Here is a 25,146-nt window from a genome sequence, read left to right as displayed (position 1 = left end):
GGGATGATAGATAAAAAAATAAGAGAGCGAAAAATTAAAAAGATCAAGCAGACGACATAAATAGCGCGAGGTGTGATGGCCTTTTTTGGAATCGAAATGTGAGCACTTGGCTTACTCGAATCGTATCGTATGTCATTGTCAGCACCTCTGAGTGGATGAAATTTAGATTCGATCTATCTTGAATTGAGGTAATTGGAAATGGTTCATTTAATTTGGGGCATAATTTTGTTGGGTCTCCAAAAAGAGTCCAAGTCCTCACGTCTCGGACTCGAGATCGGTGCGGTGATTCACGCGGAGTGGTCTTGGTAGTCCCCCGGGCCAGGCCCGAGCACCGACTGATAGCGGGGGGCCCAGACGGTGCATGCATGCACGTACGCGCCGACGATTGGGCTGGTGGTGCATGGTGGTTGCTCCTACTTCACGATCGTTTGTGAGAAAATTATTGAATTGATAATCATAAAAGTTATATTACTGGTGTTTGACATTAGCATGATTAATTTCACAGATACCTGAATTGAATTAGGCCTAGATCTAGATGGTGTTTCTTTTGTCTGAGACTTTTCTAGATCTATAAAAAAGACTAGGATATATACCGGTAGTAAAATGCAAGAAGTTTGAAACTGACTGAGAGTCTGTGTGTGAGAGTGAGCTGAACGCGAATGGATACATGGCAATTGCCATTTATTGGCATCGCTTGGGCATTGTGGGGGGAAAAAATGGATGGTTCACTTCCAACAAACGAGCAACTAACATTGTGTTGATACTAAATTGATTGTGTGGATGTTAGAATGGCAATTTTCCCTGTCAATATATTACTTCCAAATCAGAGTTATGCATTTTGAGTTGAGTTGAATCAATAATCATTCATGATTGTTTTTAAAGTTTTGTTCAACTTGCTCTTAAGTCTCATTTCTTGATCTCTGCATCAATTTTCATCACAGTTCACACATAGTTCAAATGTGAGATCCTGCCTCCTGAGGATGATGGGGTCAAAGGTCCTCTAAAAAAAGGTCAAGTTTTTTCATTTTTGTGTTTAAATTAATTGCTCTCATTTCTTTATTTCTGCATCATCAGTTATGTTCATACTTAGATCTAGATCTAGTAGTAGTACAAATGATCCTGACCTTGGGCAAAGTGTGTAGTTGAGGAAGATAGGGTCAAATGTCATCTAGGGGTCAAACGGTCAAGTTTGTATTCAAATTGCTCTTGTTTCTTTATTTCTGCATCAATACTTGGTACTATAATCATTGGGTAATATACCACACGGATGTTCACAAGGATGATAATGTCAAAGGTCATCTAGGGGTCAAAAGAGCAAATTGCATATTGTTTTATCGCGAAATCAGGCAAGACTCCTGGTTCGTGAACCACCTTCTTTATTAGTTACTTCTTCCCAACCTTTTCAGCATTTGTCTTTCTGTGGTGCACTCACTATACTTATATACTGTGCTTCGCAGAGATGTCACCTCAATATGATATTGTCAACTCTACAAATGCCCTAATATATGAATACATGTAATGCTTTGAAAATCGATGTTGAATTCAAAGGACAAGTCCAGCACCCTAACAAAAAGTTGATTTGAATAAAAAGAGAAAAATCCAACAAGCATAAAACTGACAATTTCATCAAAATCGTATGTAAAATAATTTTTTTTTACATTTGTATAAGTTTCATTTAATTTCACAATTCACAGTTATATAATTGACTGATGGCATCACCCACTCACTATCTATTTTTGTGTTTCATTATAAGAAATATGAAATATTTTACTTTTCATTGTCATGTGAATAAAACTTTGTTCTTCCCTGAATATGTGGATTTACCATTGTATTTACATATTTTGGTTCAGGCAAGTTGGCAATAATTAACAAATCTGTAAAAATGAAAATATTTCTTAAATTCAAACAATAAAATATTAGAACTTGTGAGTGAGTGACATCATTGACTCTCTCATTTGCATATCATTGAGTTGTGTGATCATCCCAAACAAGTCTCTTACATATTCCACTATCTAAAAAATCCTGGTGCGATCGATCCTTTGCTCATGCTAGAGCAGCCCTGTGGAATTCACAACTACAGGAGCTGAAGAGCTCTGCAACATCATTTAAGGGTAACCTAAAATTGCATTTGTTCACCAGCAGGTACTAGGTTTGAAGACAGACAATTCCTCATTTATAATGTACCTTTTCTTATACTTAGACTCTAAGTTCTCTATATACTTTTATGTTTTGCTCTCTTAGCATTTAATGAAAATGGAAAAGACTATGTGAATCCTATGTTTTATTAGTATAACGTTTTGTGAGAAATTAGGACAACTTTAATTATTTTGAAGAAATTTTCAGCGTTTTGCTTGTTTGATATTTGTGTATTGTCTATGAATCTGTGTGAATATTCATTGTGTACGTATGTGCAAATTGGATCAGCTATACCAAGCGAGCATGAATGATTGCGACTTGATAAAGACTAGTCAGTTCTGGTTTACACATGTGAACATGATGTTGCTCTAGTCTCATTTTGTGATAATTTCATAGATTTGCAGGAATCAGCACCAGGCCATGGGCTATCAAAACATATAAGCCTGTTCACGGTTGTAAACTGCGCACGAGCAGAAAAAGGCCATTTGAGATAAACCATGAAGGTGGCTTTCAAATTCACTGACATAGGCATTTGTGATTTGATGAATATTCATGTATTCCTTTCAAAATATTCATTTTATCACATCCAAGCTGAAGAGTAATAAATAGAGCCTTCACAATCACTGGTATTTGACAGTAGCCTATAAAGCAATAGTCAAATGTGCCATAGGCAGACAATAAAACAGATTTCCAAACTTTATCCCTGATGTAGTATTCTGGTCACCTGGTCTATACTAATGCCTTTTGTTCTTAGAATTTGAATACTCTACCGGTAAAGCTTACGCAACATCTACATTTGAAAATGATAGTGCTTATCCTAATGAAAAATCACAAAGGTCATTTGAGAAAAGTTGATCATGAGCTAACCGTGAACTGGCTTATTGATTCAAATCAACATTTTTCTAGGGTAGACTTGACCTTTAAGGATTCATGATACTAAATCAAAATATTTCTTCATATTAATCAATGTCTTGCAGCTTGCTATAGCCCAGACGCCTGGTCAGGTACAGGGCCTTGCCATCGACGGCATTCAGCAGTGGGGATTCAGTGCATCATGGCAAGAGCCACTGGACGGCAACACCCCAGTGCGTTACGATGTAACCATTGAGTCGACAAACCCTGTTAGAGAGGCTTATGAGATCAGTTTCGAACCGGCTGCTGATGAAGTGTACGAGGTGGGCCATCTCTACGATGATAGCACTTACAGTTTCAGCGTGGTAGCTGTTAACTCGGACGGCCAGGCGGGAGAAGCAGTTAATGAGAGTAATATTGTTATTCCACGTAAGTATTAATACTTCACAGGCGAGACAAATACATGTAGGCTGGAGCAAAGGGTGACTCCTAGAGAACACAAAACTGTTTTTTCAGAATATTTTCATACTTATGTGACACATATAAACGCTTTGAAATTTTTGTTTGAACATTTTGAAATCAATGTATTTCACTCCCAAAAAGGTTGGATTCAAGCCCCCATATAAGTTGCAAAGAGGCCCTTTGAATGCCGGCTTCTTTATGATGAGGCGCAGGTGTACAAGAAGCCGTTCTGAATGGGAGAGGGGGTATGGGGCAGGGGAAACATCCAAGAGGGCCTGCCTGTCACAAAATGTTGATGGCATATGCAATTATGCAGGCATTTTGGGGGGTATGGGAGGGTTGCAAATTAATTTTTATTTCAAATTAACTTGAAAGTAAGGGAGAAAAGCGATTGAGAATATCATGGGGGCCCTTTTGCATCTTTGAAGGGTTTGGGGCACCATTTTGGTGAATTTTTCAGATTTTTAGCTAAGAAGTGGAACTTTCACAATTTTTGGAGGAAGTGGGGGTGAGGTGGAGGTAACAATGGCAACTACCCCTCCCCTATTATTAACACTGGGTATTCTGGTGATGACCCCCACATGACCCTGACCAAAATATTTCAAGTAAAAAAAATATAAACAAAACCACTCTCAGAAGCAGAATATCATTTACATTGTGATTATACAGTGCGTATCAAAAAAAAGTTTACACTTTGAAAAAGCCCTGGGAATTCAAAAATATACAACATGTGGGTAATTTTTTCACATATAATCTTGGGTTTGGGTCTCATCTATCCAATGAAAGTAAAAGTTTTGACAGAATGTTACACTTGAGTGAGCACTGTCCATTTTTGTAAAGCTCGCAGAAATCTGTTTGCGCAGAAATGCTTGTTTTCACGTTGTATCAAGGGGAAAGGGCGAAATCAAACTTACCCTGCCAACATTAAAGCATTTTGTAACGATCTTGCCACCCAAATTGAAATTTCAACATTTAGTAAACACAACATTACCCATTTTGTGCCAGCTGGATCTGAGGACATACCGGTAACTGAATCTGAACGAAAGTTTATATCAGACATCTCCAGCATTTTTTCACTTAGTTTTTATCATTTAAAGTGGGTTTACATTTCATTTTTGTCTCACCTGCATAGCAGAGTGAGACTATAGGCGCCGCTTTTCCGACGGCGGCGGCGGCGTCAACACCAAATCTTAACCTGAGGTTTTTGAAATGACAGCATAACTTAGAAAGTATATGGACCTAGTTCATGAAACTTGGCCATAATGTTAATCAAGTATTACTGAACATCCTGCCTGAGTTTCATGTCACATGACCAAGGTCAAAGGTCATTTAGGGTCAATGAACTTAGACCATGTTGGGGGAATCAACATCAAAATCTTAACCTAAGGTTAAGTTTTTGAAATGTCATCATAACTTAGAAAATATGTGAACCTAGTTCATGAAACTTATACATAAGGTTAATCAAGTATCACTGAACATCCTGTATGAGTTTCACGTCACATGACCAAGGTCAAAGGTCATTTAGGGTCAATGAACTTTGGCTGAATTGGGGGTATCTGTTGAATTACCATCATAACTTTGAAAGTTTATGGATCTTATTCATGAAACTTGGACATAATAGTAATCAAGTATTACTGAACATTCTGTGCAAGTTTCAGGTCACATGATCAAGGTCAAAGGTCATTTAGGGTCAATGAACTTTGGCCAAATTGGGGGTATTTGTTGAATTACAGCCATAACTTTGAAAGTGTGTTGGTCTAGTTTATAAAACTTGGACATAAGAGTAATCAAGTATCACTGAACATCCTGTGCACATTTTAGGTCACATGACCAAGGTCAAAGGTCAATAAACTTTGGCCATAATGGGGGTATCTGTTGAATTACCATCATAACTTTGAAAGTTGATGGATCTGACTCTTGAAACTTGGACATAAGACTAATCAAGTACATCACTGAACATCCTGTGCGAGTTACAGGTCACATGATCAAGGTCAAAGGTCATGTAAGGTCAAAGGACTTTGGCCACTTTGGGGGTATTTGTTGAATTGCCATCATATCTCTATAAGTGTATTGGTCTAGTTCATAAAACGTGGAAATAAGAGTAACCAAGTATCACTGAACATCTTGTGCGAGTTATAGTAGTTTTCAAAATCAGCACTGCTGCTATATTGAATCGCGTGATGCAGGTGAGACGGCCAGAGGCATTCCACTTGTTCATTTAATACTTGTTTCTCCACACTTCTCCCCAAGCTTAACAATGATTAACAAAATGAAAATCAAGCCTAAGCCATTTAATGTAAATCACAGTTCAGTGTAAAGCAAATATCGTCTCGATGGCCTCGGTGTGTAGGGGAGTAGGGTGGGGCGCAATGCACTCTTCAAAGTTTTTGGGCAAGGAAACAAGTTTGAAAAGGTAAAAGATATATCTTAAAATCAATTTTACTACCTAAATTCCACGTTTTCTTCATGATTACGGTCTACTTTTATTTGCATAACTATTTCAAAGTTCTGCGCAAATCACTGTTCACTAACTTTTCAAAAGTAAGTGCTGCTCACTCAAGCGGAAATATTTTTCGACAATTATATTGTCATTTGCTTTAATGGATCTGTACCAAGGTTAAAATGTGGAAAAATATTTAGGATATTACAAATGTATAATTTTACAGAATTTTTTTCAAAGTGTAAACTTTTTTATACGCACTGTAGAATATTTTTATTTTCCTACGAAAGAAAATATCAATCTATTCATCTGAACTTTATGCTATCATTGAAATTGAGAACAGTGTCACGTCCGATCCGGTAAGCTCTGTCAGCTCGTGAAATACGATAACATCAATTGTGCATCGGCACTAAGTGGCAAAGATGATTTCCCCGCTAATTCAGATGATCTGAAGAAGTATTCCGGATGATACGTGAAACTGTTCTCCATTTCAATGATATTAATACCTCAGTCACATTTCATTCATTTTTTATTCAAACCACCTTTATGTAGCTGGTACAAAAAATGTTGAAATGGCCACCCTAGGAGAAACATGACTGCAGCATAATCAGATTTATTTTCGCTTTCGCAAGTCAACTTTCTTCCTGGATGAATCAAAACGTACATTAGCTTAATCTTATTTTTGTTATTGACTCTTTTTAGCATGCCGCATTTGCCTCGATATGGCTGGACTTAACTTTTTCAGCTTCAACATTGAACCCACGTTCAGTGATCCTATTGGTTTCGTTGGACGATCGGTGGATGCGACATCAAGCACCGTCTATCCTGCCAGAAACCTCGCCGGTGGTATTTCTTCATTATTTTACTTTCAGTCAAGCTCTCCACTTATACCTGGTGTCCTCTATGAATTTGAAGTACGCAGCGAGAGCGATTATGCACTTCTTGCAGCATCACGATATAGAACAAGTGAGTAAAAACTTTTTAAGCATTTGCTTGGGTTTTCCTTTGGAGCAGCTTGAGCGTTTGCTTGATCAGGGCATTCGCGTTTTATAATCATGTTTATGCACCTGGGAGAGAACTCCAAGGTGTACAGTAGCCTACATGAACATGTTTTTTTTCCTAGTAAGTGCAAAACTGAATGCAAAGTATGTAAATTCATTATAATAATAAATAATGTAGGATTTGTATAGCGCACGTATCCACCTTGCTAGGTGCTCAAGGCGCACCTATATTAATTAGAAACAAGTTAAAGGAATAGTTCTGACACCACGTCTAAAGGCCACCGCACACCTGACGACTGTTCGCGATCCGATTTTGGAACAAATCGCACTTTGCTCATTTTCTGAAAATGTGAGTAGAGCATATCATTTTATTTGAGGTTAAAATTAATTGAAAGAATACTAATACAACCATTTTGAAAGATTGCAAGCCTTTATTTTGGAGTAAAGGCCAAATTAGTTTCAAATCGTAGCCAATCGTACGACTGCTATGACGTCATTACGACTAGATATTAAATTTGCTTTTATTCTAAGAAGGATGATAGCATAGTCACAGATTTGAACATAGGTATTCGTACAATGATTTAGAACATTACACAGTAAGATATTCCAAGTCTCAATATTAGCATCAAATTCTATTACGTTTTATTCCAAAATTGAGTCACAGACCATTCGTAAGGTGTGCGGTCGCCTTTAGGAAAAGAAAAGATATTAAATGAGAGAAGCGGTATTTTACACTGGCACACCTCTGCCTTCGAGTCCTGCCTTTGTTCTGTGAGTCGTGTTCGCAACAGCGTGACGTCGCTATTGTTCAAACCGCTAGCGATTGCTATCTGAGAGCAAGGAAAGGGTTTGAGCACAAGCAAAGGGTTATGCATATGAAATAAAGAAGTTGCTTTAGGCATGATCTTTTGCTTGGCTAGCAATTGCAAAATTATAGCAAATTAAATAGCAATTTAAAAGCATTGAACGACCGACTGTTTTTTAAATTTACATTGAGGTTGTTCCACCCAGCATATCCCATGAATTCAAAAGTCTGACTGGCCGCGCAATTATTCAAATCTATGGTACTACTGAGAGAGCTATTCATGCGGAATCGTGTTTTCAATTTCATGACTTGGCCTGGAGAAGATACATTTCAGATAATCAGGTGCAAGATCATTCAGGCACTTAAATACTTGGATCATTCTATGTTGATTCCATCGAATGGGCAGTTCTTGCCACTTTAGTTCTCTAAACATATAAACTATGTGAGTTTGTGGATGTGCACCCAGAATCATTCTAGCCATTCTATTGTGTAACTTTTCCAATCTATCGAGATTTGTCGATGAGGCATTTGACCATGCAATAAGCTAGAATTGGCCATGATTAAGGAACAACATAACATCTTCAAAATTCAATTTTGTAAAACTGGTTTTGCAGATCGTTTTAAAAATCCTATTCTTTGAGATACTTTACTGGCTGTGTAATCGATGTGCTCTTTCCATACTAAATGTTCATCAAGCATGACACCAAGATATTTGGAAAGCTCTGTCGATGTGCTGATTGGAGAGCATTAAATACAGATTAGAAAATTCTTTAAGCTTTTGTCGAGTGCCTAGTAAAATAGATTTAAGTTCAGTGTCAGCTTATTATTGGTAAACCTTTTGTCTGCTACCTGTAGACCAACTTGCATATCATTTTGTAATTCATCAACATTTTTTGCTCTAAAAAGCAAGACAGTATCATCAGCATACAAATGTACTTTGCGTTTGAGATCAGTAAAAGCCAATGGAAGATTATTGATGTAAATTACAAACATTAACGGCCCTAATAATAGCAGTGCTTTGTATCCTCAGGCAGAAAGCGCCATATAAACCCAGCTATTATTACTATTATTGTTATACCTTTTGAATATTCATAGTACAGTATCATTGCATTTTAACATTATTATAATTAGTATTCATTCCCTTCCATGTTTTAAGCTCCGAACCCTGTAAGGAACCTTCAGGTGGTCATCGCTGGACTAAGCGTGACCATAGAGTATGAACAGCCGACACAAATACGTGAAAATAGCTTTGGGTACAGGATCTCTTACAATGACACTCAGGGCAACCCATTAGAGCGCCTTGTGGCGACGGAAGACACGTCCGTCGAAATTACCGGTTTGGAAGTGGGGGTTTTGTACAGTTTTGAAGTGCAGTCGTACAGTGGAGAGTTTGGTGACCGGACGTACTCCACCAGTGAATCACGAGACATAAGCATTGGTAAGTACTGTAGCTATCGGCTAAATCCTATATCAGTGTTTGGTTTTGAACTCTTATTTGCATATATACACTATGCTAGTCGTCACCCTTAAAGGTGTACTGCAGACTAATTATAATCATGTAATGATAAATAGAGTGAAATTCGCTCTTTAAAATGATAAAATTTCGTCAAAATCTGATTACAAATACCACAGTTAAACAATATTTTGTGAGAACACTCATGCTAGTAAAGAGTCACATAAAAACAAAACAAAAATCGCCAAAAATAAGAGTCTCTAAACATTAAAATTCTAATGTTGGAGAGAGCACTTATCTTGATACATCTTGATACGTGACACGTATCTTAAAATTGCTCGGGTCAGGGAGACTCGGAGACAGGTCACCGCGCAAAGAATTTTTCTGTGTTATTGTCTTCGGTATAGCCCTTCAAGTGGATAAATAGCATAGATAAAAGGGATGTAATCCAGTTATCTCGTAAATAAGAAAATAACAGTAAGTATTTTCATGGCTGATGATACAATTTTCGCACTTTCCCTTTTTTAATGTAATTCTATTTTATTCTTATTATACACACACAACACACACCCATCTCCCCTTCCACAGACACGCACACATGTATATATTCAAAACCAGGTAGAATAAAATGTTGAATAACGTCTGTTTTATACGCATATTTTCTCTATACAGTCATTGCTTCCAGAGAAGTCTTTATAGAAGACGAAAGCTCAAGCACTTATTCTGAGTATCCTGTGTCATTCATCGATTTGAATCCTTTGACACTATGTTTATTAGTTTCATCTCAAGAGTGTCTGGTGCAAGTAAACTTATGATATCTATGTATATATATATATATATATATTTATAATATGTTTATATGGTTGTTCTATCATTCATATAGTTGCTCTGACCCTTCAAGAGCAAGGAACAACATCGTTGACTGTCGGTTGGACTCAGACTGTTGGAGACGTCAGTCGTCTGGACGTGTTCGGCATTTTTGGTGGTTCCAACAGCACTTTGGCTCAGACTCTCTTTCCAGATGCAACAGTGGCTACGATTGGGTCCCTATCGCCCGGTGAGGTGTATAGGGTCACGCTGTACATTTCAAATGCCGATGGAGGAGAAGACGTGGTAGCAAGTGAAGTGTTCCAAACAAGTAAGAATGAATAAAGGCTTGCCGAGTCTCCCCGATTGCCAGGGAGACTCCCTGAATATTTGCTGATTTTCGAGTGAAGAACTGCAGAGGGTTAATGTCTCCCCAATTCATACATTCATTTCTTTCATTGGATAGTGCGAAATTGATAAAGATCTCCCGTCTCAGTAAATTATCCCTGAAAGGTCATATCGTGTAACTCTGATATGTCATCATAAGCATCAAACCATAATTGACTATTCATTTTTGTTTTCAATATCGCATAATATTGATAATATTGAAACATCGCCCAGGACTAGTTGGGTGATTTCAAGTTCAGTGTTGACCTTTTTGTGTTGGTGTTTTACACGGGTATAACACCGATCATAAAGTGAAGATGGTCCTGGAAAGTTACTCACTAGATGTTGAGCTCTCAATATTGTGATCTGGATTATTTGTGTAAACTCAGAATAGGTTTAGGAGCTATAGGAAACGCAGTCCAAATTATACTTCCAACACCAACGCCGCACTTGAAATCACCCATTGTCATGTTGATTTACTCGCAGCTCCGGATACGGTGACCAACATCGTAGGTGTGATCATGGACACCAGTATAAGTCTAACCTGGAATTCTGCTGCAGGTCGGGCTGATTACTACCTCGTCAGCTACGACCCTCCGTATGGGTCAACGGACATGCTCTCAGAAGTGGTAGGTAACACCTTTCAAATTGAAGGACTTGATCCTGGGATACAGTATGATGTGGGCATTGTCACTGCAGCCGGAGAGGGACGGAGCGCTGAAGCAGTTGAGATGTTCATGACAGGTGAGTGGCAGTATCCTGTTTTATTTTTGTCTCACCCTTACCAAAGGTTAAATTGCTATAAATTCGTCTACTGCCAACTCGTCCACTCACCACATGGTTTACTTTAATTTTTAATGCCATTCCGTCCATCAACATTTCGTCTAACAACCATTTGGTCCATTAAACATTTGGTCCAATCTATAGTCCAAATCATCACTTTGTCTAATCACCATTTTGTCTCTGATCATTTCGTCTCATAACCAGTTTGTCAAATATCTATTTCATTTTCATTCATTTTGCACCATTTAACACTTAGTCCAATTAGACCAAATGGTATATGGACTAAATGGCTATTGGACCAACTGGTTATTAGACTGAATGGCATTAGACTAAATGAAAGTAGACCATGTGGTGAGTGGACGAATTGATGGTAGACCAAATGATAGCAGATGCGGTTGGCAATTGGATGAATTGGCATTAGGTGAATTAGAAATAAACCGGGCAAAAGCATGAGTCATCAACGTCAAATCTCACCCAAGGTTGAGCTTGAGATAGTGATAGGATGGCACACAGTTTATGACATTTTCTCTCACAACGATTGCTCAACTCCCAGATACCAATTGTATGACTAAAACTTCAACCCTAGAACAACTTCAACGCTATGCCCTACTCTACACATAATCCTAAACCAAACATAAAACCCTATTGCAACCTTAACCCTTTAATACCCTTCTGTATATCTTTAAAAAGTAAAGCCCGGAGCAAATGTTGCAAGAGCAAATGTGTCACCAACCAGATTTCATAAATGATATTAAAAACTAAATTAATAATTCATGGGGGAGGTTGGAAGTAAAAGTTACTAGCATTCTAGCTTGGCTCCTATCTGACCATGGGGGTGTTTCACAAAGGTCTAAGTATGACTTAAGTTGCACTTTAAATGCCGACGCGTACATGATTAGCAATGCGCGATCTTATTGATAGATACGCAGTAGTACGCAACAAGATCTGACCAATGTGGTCAAGCCTTTCATACCGTATTCAACTCTGTATTAAAGTGCGACCCCCCCTGGCTCCATAGGAGTGGCATTGCCCTCTCCCCCTTTATGGCCTGGAATTATGTCATTGTATGTTGAAAAGTTGAAGAACAAAAGAGAGAATGTTTGATATTTCAATGTCACAAAGACAATTCTGCTGCTATATTGTATTACATAATGCAGGTGAGGCTGTCAGGGCAGTTCACGTTTTTTTATTTGATTTTATTGTTTTCTGTCTGCCTTCTCAGAATTTTGCATTGGAGGCATGTGTTAATATTGACGTTGACAATGAAATTCTCATCGATTTTTACATTGAATTTCATGTTCACTTTCACATTCATAATTACATTCACATTAACTTGACATTCACTTTCACATTAACATTCAAAATCACTTTTCATTTGCATTCATATTCAGTTTCTCATCAACATTCAAATTCACTTTTACATTTACATTCATATTCAGTTTCACATTGGCATTTAATTTGACTTACATGTACATTTACATTCTTATTCAGTTCCACATTGGCATTTAAATTGACTTACATTTACATTCATATTCAGTTTTACATTGGCATTTGAATTCACTTTTACATTTGCATTCATATTCAATTTCACATTGACATTCAAATTCACTTTTCATTTGCATTCATATTCAGTTTCTCATCAACATTCAAATTCACTTTTACATTTACATTCATATTCAGTTTCACATTGGCATTTAATTTGACTTAAATTTACATTCTTATTCAGTTTCACATTCAATTTGGCATTTAAATTGACTTACATTTACATTCATATTCAGTTTTACATTGGCATTTGAATTCACTTTTACATTTGCATTCATATTCAATTTCACATTGACATTCAAATTCACTTTTGCATTTACATTCATATTCAGTTTCTCATTGACATTCAAATTCACATTTACATTCATATTCAGTTTCACATTGGCATTTCAATTTACTTACATTTACATTCATATTCAGTTTTACATTGGCATTTGAATTCACTTTCACATTCGCATTCATATTCAATTTCACATTGACATTCGAATTCACTTTTGCATTTACATTCATATTCAGTTTCTAATTGACATTCAAATTCACATTTACATTCATATTCAGTTTCACATTGGCATTTAAATTTACTTACATTTACATTCATATTTAGTTTTACATTGGCATTTGAATTCACTTTTACATTTGCATTCATATTCAGTTTTACATTGGCATTTGAATTCACTTTTACATTTGCATTCATATTCAGTTTCACATTGACATTCAAATTCACTTTTACATTGATGTTGACATTCATTTTACATTGACATTGAAATTGATATATATTCACTTCCACATTCACATAATTGACATTGACATTGACACTCACTTCTGTGTTCTCATTTTCATTTAACTTCTTTAATAACATTCTCACATTGACATTCACTTTACATTTACATTTTCATTCATATTGTCATTGACTTTGACATTTGCACTTTGACATTGACAATGACCTAGACATTTGCTTCTATATGTACATTTTCATTTTCATTCATATAGACACTGACATTCAAGCATTGACATTCTCTTTCACATTCACATTTTCATTTATATTGACATTCACTTTTACATTTGCATTCACTCGACATTCACTTTCATATTGACATTCATTTTCACTTGATATTTACATTCATTCTACATTAACTTTACTTGACAATCAAATTAATTTTCACACTTCATATTCATTTTACATGTGCATTATATTTGACTTTCTCATCGACTTTCACATTGACTTTGACATTTACATTCACACATGTACACTCATATTCACTTCCACATTGGCATTAACATTCATGGTCACACACATTTATGCTCACATGTACATTCACATTTAGTTTTTTATTGACGTGTAATTTTACACATTTTCACATTTCAATGTAATCAACAATGACATTAAAACATTCAAATTAATACATCGCACAGATACAATTGTATGGAGGTATTTTTCCATTTCACAAGTGGATGAGTGTTTGCAACAGATTGGTGGAAGAAACAAACTCTTCAAAAGTGCTATCATTTCTTACATAAAAGGTGCTACAAAGTACATGTAAGTGAACCCCACCAAAAAATGAACATGTTTAAAAGTGTTCAAGTTCTGCCATGTTATAGATACATAATTATGAGGTCAGGTGATAAAAAAATTACATTCAATAAAGTTTGTTTCTCAGGGCTTGCCCGACATTGTATGGTTGTTGTCTCTATTCAACACTTGGCATGAAAGAGTGCTTTTTGTGGTGCGGTTCACTAACTTTCGAGCATCCACTGTACATGTGTATTAGTCTCGTATTGATTGTTACATGTTTTTTTTATAAACAATGATTTTGTCCTCCAGCTGTCGGAGATCCTGATATGATCTTACTGAAGGAGATAACAGCGACATCCTTTGCCGTGACCTGGAGCCCCCGAGCTGGTGCTTCCAGCTACACCATCTCCATTTCCCCGGATGAGGGAAACCCAACGTTCCCTATTTCGAGTGGGGAGCGGCTGTTCGCAGAGTTCACCGGGCTCTCCGAGGGCACCGTCTACACCGTCACGTTAGTGATAGATTCCATACCACCCGTGAATCCTCTAGAAGATGAATTCAAAACAAGTAAGTTATTTACATGTAGATGCTTGAACGTTTGCATGGAAATATGAGCAATCGCGGAAAAGGTTTACGGTCCTTGAGGGACTGAGAAAAGAAGAGTGGATAGAATTGGAGGTGAATTGGAAAGGCGAGAAAGTGGAAGTTTGAAAGTAGAGTATTCTTTTCGTCTTCAGTCAACCTGCCCGATATGTCGAGTCTACTCTCCTGCTCCTGCTACTACTCTCTTCGCCGACTCAAGCCAGCCTTCTCTCACCTCAAGCCTTCTACTCAAGCCTGCCTAATACTCAGCATCCCACTCCTGGTTTACAGTCCTTTTTTAAGAAATATTCTACTTTTGAACCTCCACTCTCTCGCCTTTCCAGTTCACCTCCAAATCTATCCACTTTTCTTATCTCAGTCCCTCCAGGACTTTACACATGGTGTACCATAATTCTCTTCCACTCTTTCCCTTGTTTCACTCTCTCTCTATAATTCTCTTTTGCACAATGTGGGGGCGTCATGGTCTAACAAGTGAGTTATTCTCTTCCTCTCACTGCACCTTCATTCCCCCTTCTCTCTTTCCCTTTCCCTTTATTTCATTCTCTCTATAACTCTCTCTCGTACTCCATGGGTCATTATTATCTAGTGGTTACGACTCTCGTCTTTTGGACGTGGGATTGAATCCCAGTCATGGTGTGTTTTCCTTCAGCAAGAAATTTACAGACGTTGTGCTGCACTCAATTCCGGGGATATGATAATGATAATAATAATATATAGCATTTATGAGGCGCCGATCTATCTAGTTGCCTATTCAGTGGCGCACTATATATTACCCCGGCTGTAGCTCCAGCTGCTAAAGGTGCTTGGTGCATTCAAGGAATTAATCCTGCCGGGTACCCATTCACCTCACCTGGGTCGAATGCGATTATGAGTCCAATGCTCTATCCACTGGACCACACGACCTGTATATAATTCAAAGTACTGATTGACTAAGTATACTTAGCACTTTACTGTACTTGGCAAAGCAAAATGCTTATATTCGGATTCACTTCACTTCAAAGTATTTTACTTTTTTCATCACGCCATCTCTAAGCAAATACTTACTAATAACCATTGTGACGTCATAAAGCCTAAGCCAAATGTACGCAACATGATTGAGTTTGCCTGTGTGCATTTTGCAAACTGCATGCTAACCAGGGGCCTGTCTTACAAAGAGTTACGACTGATCCAATCAATCATAACTATAATGGAAATCCATCAGTGTCATAATTTTTTCTACAGGAAATTTGCACAATGTCCTTTGTAAACAAAGAGAAGCACAGTGAATTTTCAATACATGAATATACATCATAGTTAGAAAATATTTTGAACATACATGCATAATTGATGTTACTGGCTGTCCATAGTTGTGACTGATAGGATCTGTCGCAACTCTTTGTAAGACGGGGCCCATAAGTAAGCCAGGTAGGGGCCTACTTAGTCGTATGGTAAGCAAAATACTCTATAGAAAAAAAATGGCAATTGAATAGAGAAGGTGGTGAAGCAATTTACTTTAGTAGAATACCGAGTAAAATACTTAAATTCTCACTTCAGTATGGAATGGAATAAAGGCCATGATCAACATGTACATGTACAGTATGTCATATCCCATGTATTCATGCTAGGGGAATAATATTTCATTTATTTTTATTTTGTAGATCCCTCCATTCCAGGCACTATATCAATAACCAACCGTCTTCCACGAAGTGCTACCTTATCGTGGGGAGCTTCAGCAGGTGCTGATGAATACTCTGTCACAGTTTGTAAGTACTCTGTCTTCCAGTTCCTCTTTAAAGTTCAAGTCTACCCTAGAAAAATGTTTGAATCGAGAGGAAAGTCAAACAAGCATCCACTGAATATCTCATCAAAATAAGATGAGAAATAACAAAGTTATCTGAAAGTTTCGCCTATTTTTTCCCAAGATAGTTAAATGCACAAATGATGACACTCACTGTCTCTTTACTTTCCTACTGTATGAATTATCCAATATTGCAATTTGAATCTTTAATTAGCAGGGAGACGTGTTGTACAGTAACATATATTAAACTGTGAAATAATTATGATTTCATGTAATAAATAGGAAAATGGAAAGGGGGGACATGACATCATTAGCCCATCTATTGTATACTCATGATGACCTGCATATAACTTTTAAAAGAAATATTGTGGGACTTCAGCTTTCGATGAGTTTCATTGTATTTTAACAGATTTTTGTTTTGGTTGAAATTTTCAACATTTCTTGTTGAATTTTACTCTTTTATTTTGACGTCTTTGAAGCAGATTTGAACCAGAAGTCGTGTTTAGCACCATTTACTCATCTCTTGCCAGGGCCCTATTAAAGGGATAGTCCAAGCTGGAGATATTTATATCTCAATAAATAGAGTAAAATTCGCAGAGCAAAATGCTGAAAATTTTGTCAAAATCGGATAACAAATAACAAAGTTATTGAATTTTAAAGATTTGCATTATTTCCGTGAAATAGTTCTTGGCATGTCTTGGTGAATATTCATTAGGTGGACTGATGATGTCATATCCCCACTTGTTCTTTTGTATTTCTTTGTGTGAAATTAGGTTTATTCAAAAATTTTCTACCAAGATCTAAAACAATTGGATTGACAACTGATTAAGTGCATTAGTTATTTATTATTTCATCATAATGGAGACACATCATTTACACATGTATAAACAAATGAATCAATCGTGATTTCATGTAATAACATAAGAAAAAGGAAAGTGGGGATATGACATCATAAGCCCACCCAATGAATATTCATGAAGATGTGCATATCACTATTTTCGCAAAATATTGGTAAACTTTGAAGTTCAATAACTTTGTTATTTGTTGTCCGATCTTGATGAAATTTTCAGCATTTTGCTCAGTGAATTTTACTCTATTTATTTAGATATAAACATTTTCAGCCCGGACCATCCCTTTAAAGCTATAATTGAATATTCTGAGCAGTGTAATCTTGTTGGAAAGATAACACACTAATCCATCAATTCAACTCATACCGCAATAAACCAAAACAAATACTTTTCCTGTCAAAACGTGTTAGTTTCTCACGGAAATAAAGTAAGAGGCCAATTTACCCTGTGTATTAATTTTTTTATCAAAGGGTATATTTTAAGGCAAGCTATGCATCACACACAGTCAATGCGAGACCACATGCAAGGTTGGTCAATAAGCTCTCTCTTGAAGATGCTTTATTAAATACAAATAGCGAATAGGCATGAAATTTCAAGGTGAATAGAGTGCCTCTTTCACCAAATGGGAAATGTCTCACCACTGCACAAATAAGAATATTTGATATTTGTGTTGAACAACGCCTCGGAAGTAAGCAAAAAAATTTGTTTTTCCTACTTAAATCTATGAAAATGAGGGAGAAAATTTTTAAATCGAAAGGAAAATCCTTCCAGACGTGCATCTAATCTGCAGTGGCAATGCATTTTTCAGCTAGTAATCCCGGCCCTATGCGTATTGCACCTGCATTTACTTTATAGCGCATGCAATGCGTTGAATCATATTTTCATAGTGACATCACCTTTTTCTGACCCTTGCAACGGTACATTATGGATAATAATAATAATGATATGTAATATTTATATAGCGCTTAATACAAATGTTTCTAAGCATTGCATACTATTACCCATGGATGGTAAGTGTGGTAAATGTTTGACATTCAGCCTCTTATTTGCTCACGTACAACAAGCTAAGTAAGCGTTCTACAATTCTCACTGTTGCATTCTATTATTTGTCCCCGAAGCTTCGGGCGAAGACGTCATCTTCGCAATGCAAGTAGCTGCATTGTCGGTTGACCTAATGGACTTGGAGCCTGAGACAAGTTACTCGGTTGTGGTAGTTGCCGAATCAGTGCAACAGGGCTTCATCAGCCGGAGCGGAGAACAGACAACAACATTTGAGACAGGTAAGTTATACCATGGTTCTTCTTAACGCAAGTCTAATTATTCCACATCTTAATAATTAGCATGATTTTTTTTTGTTAATACATTCATTCTGTGTACTTTGAAACATCCTCATATAGTGCCCTTCAAATGTTGTTTATTTATTACTGTTAATTTTGTTAATTATACTGCCCTCAGATGTACTTTATAAAGAGTTTCTTATTTTCAGGTGGTACTTTTCTCAACCTACTTCCTCAATCTGCAACATTGGATAAGCTTTAACATTACGATGAGTGGGGATTCCCAGGGCTCCTTTTTTTAGTTTCCAGGGCTAAATTGTCCTCAGTCCCCCCCAATGTAATTTTACCTGGTCAAAAAGTACTCCCTACAGTTATGTCTGTAGGGAGTGTTTGTGAAGGCTGTCAGCACTGACTAAATTTCCAGCTCTGATTGTATTCCTGTCCTTTTGTTTCAGCTGCGGCCGTCGTGTCGTTGGGTGCAGTGACCACCACCTCAGTGCTGATCTTGCAAACGTCGCCCACGTATGTGATCGAATACACCTCCGGAGATGGGCAGATACTCACGGTAACCCCTGGGGATGGTGATCAAACGGATCTGACCGGTCTGACCCCTGGTCAAGAGTACACGATCACCATCAAACAGGAATCTGTCACCACCGATCAGCTGACATTCTTTACTAGTAAGTCAGAATATTTTCTCTTCATGATGGCGGGGGTCTAAAGCTGCGCACTCTGTTTACAAACGATAAAAGCTAGCCAGGACAATTTGAATATTTGAACAGATTCTTCGGTCTAATTTGCTGTAAAAATGTCAAAGATCATTACTCAAGAGGAAAATATCAAAGAACTCAATAAAACAAATATCCTGCTGTGTTTTCTGAAGACCTTTTGATTTTGCCACCGGATCTGGTTGCAATCGGACTCGGGCTGACTCCTGGCCAGTGATTAACAGATGTAACATGGGTCTTTATAGACTCCATACTAACACCCCCTAACACAAAAAAGAAGGTAGAAAGCACTGACACCAGGGCCAAGTTAAATTCAAAGCCATGGCCATGGGCCTGTTGAATGCCGTAATCCCCCTCTCATGTTGCCTCTTGCATTGTGTCTGCCCTTTTAAAATTTACTCGTAACGGATACATAAAAATGTGCTCATTATAAAAAGGGACCCTTCAAATACCAACATTGACGGCCTATTTCAATCTTTACCAACAGTTAACAGTACAGGGAGAGTGTAAATTTTCACAATACGAGCTTCCAGGCAAAATTTCATCGAAAAACATTTGCTGCTGCTAATGCTACATGTATGATATATTGCTGGTTAAACCAGCATGCTATTGCATTGGTGTCTCTCTGTAAAAAGAAATTTTGCTCTTTCAAAGGAAATTAGGCTTTTGTTCCTTGCTTCCATGTGATGTAGGAGCAAGGGCCTGTTTCATAAAACTTCTTATAATAACAAATTAACAATAGCAGTTAAAAGCTACTAAAATCCTTCAATGTGATTGGCTGATAGTAAACTTGTTATAGAAATTGTGCATTTGTTATTATAGCAAGTCTTGTTATGAAACCGGCTCCAGAAATGACTTTTCAATCTTTACCAAATATTTGCAGAGCCGATGGTACCTGGGGAGTTCAACCTCACCTTGGGCGACCCTGCTACGAGCAGCTTCTCAATGATCTACTCTGCCCCTACCGCCGGATTGTATGATGGATATACCATCAGCTACTCTGGTGCATCAGTGGGAGATGACGGAAGGGAATCCTCTCCTATCTTAGTTGATTCGTCATCAACTGAAACAACTATCACAGGACTCACGCCCGGTACCGTGTATACTGCAACGATAAATTCCTTTGTGAATGGCGGAAACACCATCAGTGGCTTTGTCACACAGACTATTACAACAGGTGACTATTTATCTTTTCCTAGCATTTTCTTCTCTTCCGATGTTTTTTCTTCTTTTTTCTTCTATTTCTTTTTCTCATCTTCTTCTGTTTTTTACTTTAAAATTTTCTTTTGTATTTCTTCTACTTCTTTTTGCCTTTTATTCTTCAACTACTTCTTTTTATTCTTTTTTTCTCCTTTTTCTCCCTCTTTATCTTCATTTTCTTCTTCTAATTTTTTTCCCTTTCCTCTGATTCTTCTACATAATATTTCTTCCTCTGGGCTCTGTAACACAAAGGTTTGCGATGAATTGCAAGTATGAAAGAACTGAACCCACCGGGTCCCAGACAGTATTTTGAAAAGATTGTGCGTGCAATGACGATCTTGATTGGTCATTGGTATTCAGCGTTTGATTGCAAACCTTTGTTTTATGGAGCTCTGATCTACTACTACTTTATATTTTTTGTTCTCCTTCTCTTTCCCCTTCTTCTCCCTTTTTGTTCCTCTTCTTATTCTCCATCTTCTTTATCTTGATGATCATCATCATCTAATAATTATTATTACCATTATTCTCTTCCTTCTGCTAATAATTCTTTCTTCTTTTTTGTTCCCAAATTTTCGTCTGTACATCAATACTATCCACAAAGAAATTTCTAAAAAGTTTATGAAAATTAAAAAAAATGTCCATGCATTGCATGAATCTCTCATTACGTCATCACTATAAATAGGATTTCAGGCCACTAACAGGCCAATATCTAACTTTGGGGTTGACATTGCAGACGCAGGCAGCGCACAGTGCTATTATTCTCATGCGTCACAAAGGAAAATTATGGCAAAAGCGGAGGAAGAATTCACCCAAAATTTTGCAAAGAAATATGTTTGCGGGTAATTTCTCTCCCATTTCATGGACCCTGGTTGACAGCCTATGCAAGCCAGGCGACCCGAGTAATCGCATGCATGTACGTGTACATGTAGTACGTGTCACCGCTACCAGAAGAGCAAAGTTTTCATTTCAAAGAAATCGATGAACACGTCCCACTGCGAACTGAAGACCAGCACAGGATGAGCGTGTCTTTGCCTAGGTTCGGGCCTTTCCACTCTTTCCTCTTCGTCACAGTTTTGGCCTGTCCGCTGCAACTGATAGGTGGCGCACCATGTCGTGAATCCACCGTATTGTTTTATTTGAAATGTGAGGGCATGTGAAGAGCAGGGATTTGCCGGAGACAAATTCCTCACAATTTTCTTCCAATGATATGAAAGTCATTTTGTAAAAGTAAAGGATTCTTTCCATCATAACCACAGTATTCATTCATCTTTCATTTTCTATTTCATGCAGAAACGGGAGATGATGCGAGTTTCTACGTCTTTTCCAAAACAACCGACACTATCATCATCAAGTTTGCACCGATCGGGACCGGCTATTCTGCGGTAGCCACGGAGCGAAACGGACAAGGACCGGTGCCCACCGTCGAAGAAGCAGTTGGCAAGTTCACCATCAGTGGTTTGAGACCGGGCAGTATTTATAGTATAATGCTTCGAGTGACCCGTGCAGGTCAAAGTTCACTAGAGTCCCTCCAGGATATACAAACACGTAAGTCAAGTAGTTTTTATAATGGGCATTATATGGGTATTTAAAGGACAAGTCCACCCCAACGAAAAAGTTGATATGAAGAAAAAGAGAAAAATGTAACAGGGGGCATAGCTGCCTTATTTTGGTTTGATTTTTCTCTATTTATTCGAAATCAACTTTTTTCTTGTTTCTTGGGTAGACTTGACCTTTAACCAAATGTGTAAGCCATATTCTGCAATCAGAATCATACTCTGTTTAATGTCTGTTATTAATAATTGGTTCAGGCCTAATAATCATATCCCAAGCTGTACAGTTTCATGTGTTGGCTTTAATGTTAACAAAATAATTCTGATGCTTCAATGCATGTTTTGCCAATCAAGGACATGCAATTATATAAAAAAGAAAAAAACTCTGTTTGATATCCTATTCATTCGTCAGGAATAAATTGTAGTTTACTCCTGATGAATATGTGGGATGTTCAAATTTTGAGTATTGATTTCCAAAAATACATCAACCTTCAAAATTATTTTGTTATACAATTTACATGCATACAGTATCCAGCACCATTTCCCTTTGATCATGCTGAGGTGATGTGCTCAACTGTGTAATGATTAATGAAATAATGATTTTTAATTTCATTTGTACGGTAATGCTAGTTAAAGGATGACTGTTAAAGTTGCACAGAACTCTTTATGAAGATAGTCCTAGGGTCCTAATTGCTTAAAGATTTGCAACCAGACACAACTCCAAGTCAATGTGTATAAGGGATCTTATAATTGATTTTTCGAGCTGTAGTTAGATCCATCCGAATACTTATCTCAGAAATATTTCTATCTTAGTACCCAGCACACCTACTTCTGTAGTCGCCGTGCCCTCAGACTCATCTCCGACCATCACTGTAACTTGGCAACCGGGCGCTGGCGAAGTGACCAGTTACCGCCTTCAACTTGCTCCGACGGGAGGTGGTGACGCAACTTCTGTCCTGGTCCTTGCGAGCTTGGAACCTAGGTACGTCTTTGAGGGTGTTCTGCCTTCAACAGGATATGATGTGTCGGTGACTGCAATAGCCAGAGATATGCAATTGAAGGAAGAGAGTTACCCAGAGACAGTCCAGGTCACCACACGTAAGTATACCAATAGTACGAGGCGTGATAGCTCCCTAGGGAGTGTGTCAAAAAGATGACAATAGAGTTGTACTTAACCCATACTTAACTGGGGGGGGGGGTCAATTTGACCCTCTTTGACGAATTTCAACACTATGTGCAAAATTTTTTGACCGCGTCGTTGTTGACTTTTTTTCTTTATAGTCTTGCGCATCTTGTGAGACCAAAGTTGCAGTGCTCAGTAATACACAACATTTTGTAAAGGCATGTCAGACCCAAAATTGCTCAAAAACGTGATTCCGTGTACAAAGTCAATGCAAATTGTGTTTTCAACCCAAAAATCATAAATGTCTGATTATATGTTTGAATTTATTTATTTTATGCTATTTATGATTGCAAAGGTCCCCGACAAAGTTCATCGAAAAAACAATAGAAAACAAAGGTTCTAAAGAACAAAGAAATACATACGAATTAAAAAACAATAAAATATATAGGAAATTAATCATGCTTTGGCCTTTTTTTCTAGATACATCTGTATTTGTTAGAAATATAATAGTTGATATTTTCACCAGTAGCTATATAAAGTGAGTTAACCCTAAGAAGACGGGGGGGGGGGGGGGGGGGGCTGATTCAGCCCCCCCTCCTCGAAATTTTTCGTGATGAATCCACTATGCCAAATTTTTTCGACAGCGTCGCTCACTGACTTTTTACATTCACGTCTCGGGTTCACGGTTCCGAAATTACACAACCTTTCGTAAGTGCATGCAGACCCAAAATTGCTCAAAAGCGTGAATTTGTGTACAAACCCAATGCAAAAAGTGTTTTTAGCCAAAATTCATAAATGTATCATTATTTTTCCTTTTACTGATTGAAATCAATCAATTCCATCTTATTTATGGTCAAAATAAAGTCCTCAACAATTTCCATTGAAAAAACAATGAAAAACAGAAAATCGAAAAACAAAGAAATACATAAGAAATTAAGAAAACAATAAAACACAAAAGAAAATAAATGTGATTTTGATATTTAGTACACTTGATCATATTCATATTAAGTGTCTGTGTACCAAAAATTTGCATTTTAGGGGCATTATTAAGTTAATTAGAGCAAACTTTTGATTTTACACATAAATTAGCATAATTAATTAGCAATGAGATTTTTCGCAGAATTTGATCTTGTAGTTTTGTAGATTATGCCATGGGTAACGCGCGTGCCAATTTTCATCGCGACCGCGCGATCGACGGCTGAGATCATAAGGGTCTTTTTAGACATCGAAATAGCCCACTCTATTTAGGGTTAAAGGCAAAAAAAAATTGACCGCAAATTTCATGTGCTTATTTGCTTTATTGATTAATTAAAAAATTATATACAATTAATTTTTTGAAAATTTTACTATACAGTCTTGTAATTTACATCAGGGCTTTACACGCATGCAAATTTTCGCGGCGATCATGCAATCAGCAGCCGAGATCAGCGGCCTGTTTCATAAAGAGTTACAACTCTTGTAACTTTGCCATTACGGCAACTACCATGGTAACCTTGATTTTGATTGGCTGCTGAGCCCTGTTGCCATGGTAGTTGCCATAATGGCAAAGTTACAGCAGCTGTAGCTCTTTATGAAACAGGCCCCTGAAGGGGGGGGGGCAAATTCACCCCCAGTATAACCTTGGGCCCGTAACACAAAGCTTAGCAATGATCGTAGAACATTTTTCTACGGTTGATTGCATTGACTACAGTGTACAATCAACTGTGAAAATCAAGCGTGCCATTGATCGCTAACCTTTGTGTTACGGGACATGGGTCCGAAATAGCCCAGTTAAATTAGGGTTAAATGCCTAGTTGCAAGTTGAGTTAATCACCCATATCTTTGAAGCTCTTACTGCAAGTGAAAAGTAAATTGCTCTC

At 37.4% G+C, this 25,146-nt stretch overlaps 1 protein-coding gene across 1 annotated transcript in view; it reads left to right on the top strand.

Annotated features, from left to right (window-relative positions):
* Positions 1–3,111: 3,111 nt before the first annotated feature.
* The window catches only part of LOC129283387 (uncharacterized), a 163,236-nt gene continuing 141,201 nt past the window's right edge, over positions 3,112–25,146 (top strand). The window contains exons 1-12 of the mRNA XM_064113673.1: positions 3,112–3,417; positions 6,593–6,856; positions 8,853–9,134; positions 10,033–10,287; positions 10,830–11,087; positions 14,491–14,748; positions 16,422–16,526; positions 18,528–18,689; positions 19,142–19,366; positions 20,298–20,591; positions 21,905–22,159; positions 22,978–23,262. Coding sequence (XP_063969743.1) covers positions 6,613–6,856; positions 8,853–9,134; positions 10,033–10,287; positions 10,830–11,087; positions 14,491–14,748; positions 16,422–16,526; positions 18,528–18,689; positions 19,142–19,366; positions 20,298–20,591; positions 21,905–22,159; positions 22,978–23,262 — 2,623 coding nt within the window. The 5' untranslated portion in view covers positions 3,112–3,417; positions 6,593–6,612. The remainder of the gene's footprint in view (positions 3,418–6,592; positions 6,857–8,852; positions 9,135–10,032; positions 10,288–10,829; positions 11,088–14,490; positions 14,749–16,421; positions 16,527–18,527; positions 18,690–19,141; positions 19,367–20,297; positions 20,592–21,904; positions 22,160–22,977; positions 23,263–25,146) is intronic.

This window comes from Lytechinus pictus, chromosome 19, assembly GCF_037042905.1.
Source record: "Lytechinus pictus isolate F3 Inbred chromosome 19, Lp3.0, whole genome shotgun sequence".
NCBI lineage: Eukaryota > Metazoa > Echinodermata > Echinoidea > Temnopleuroida > Toxopneustidae > Lytechinus > Lytechinus pictus.
The sequence above is the reverse complement of the archived record's forward strand: the minus strand, read 5'-3'. Positions and strand labels throughout refer to the sequence as shown.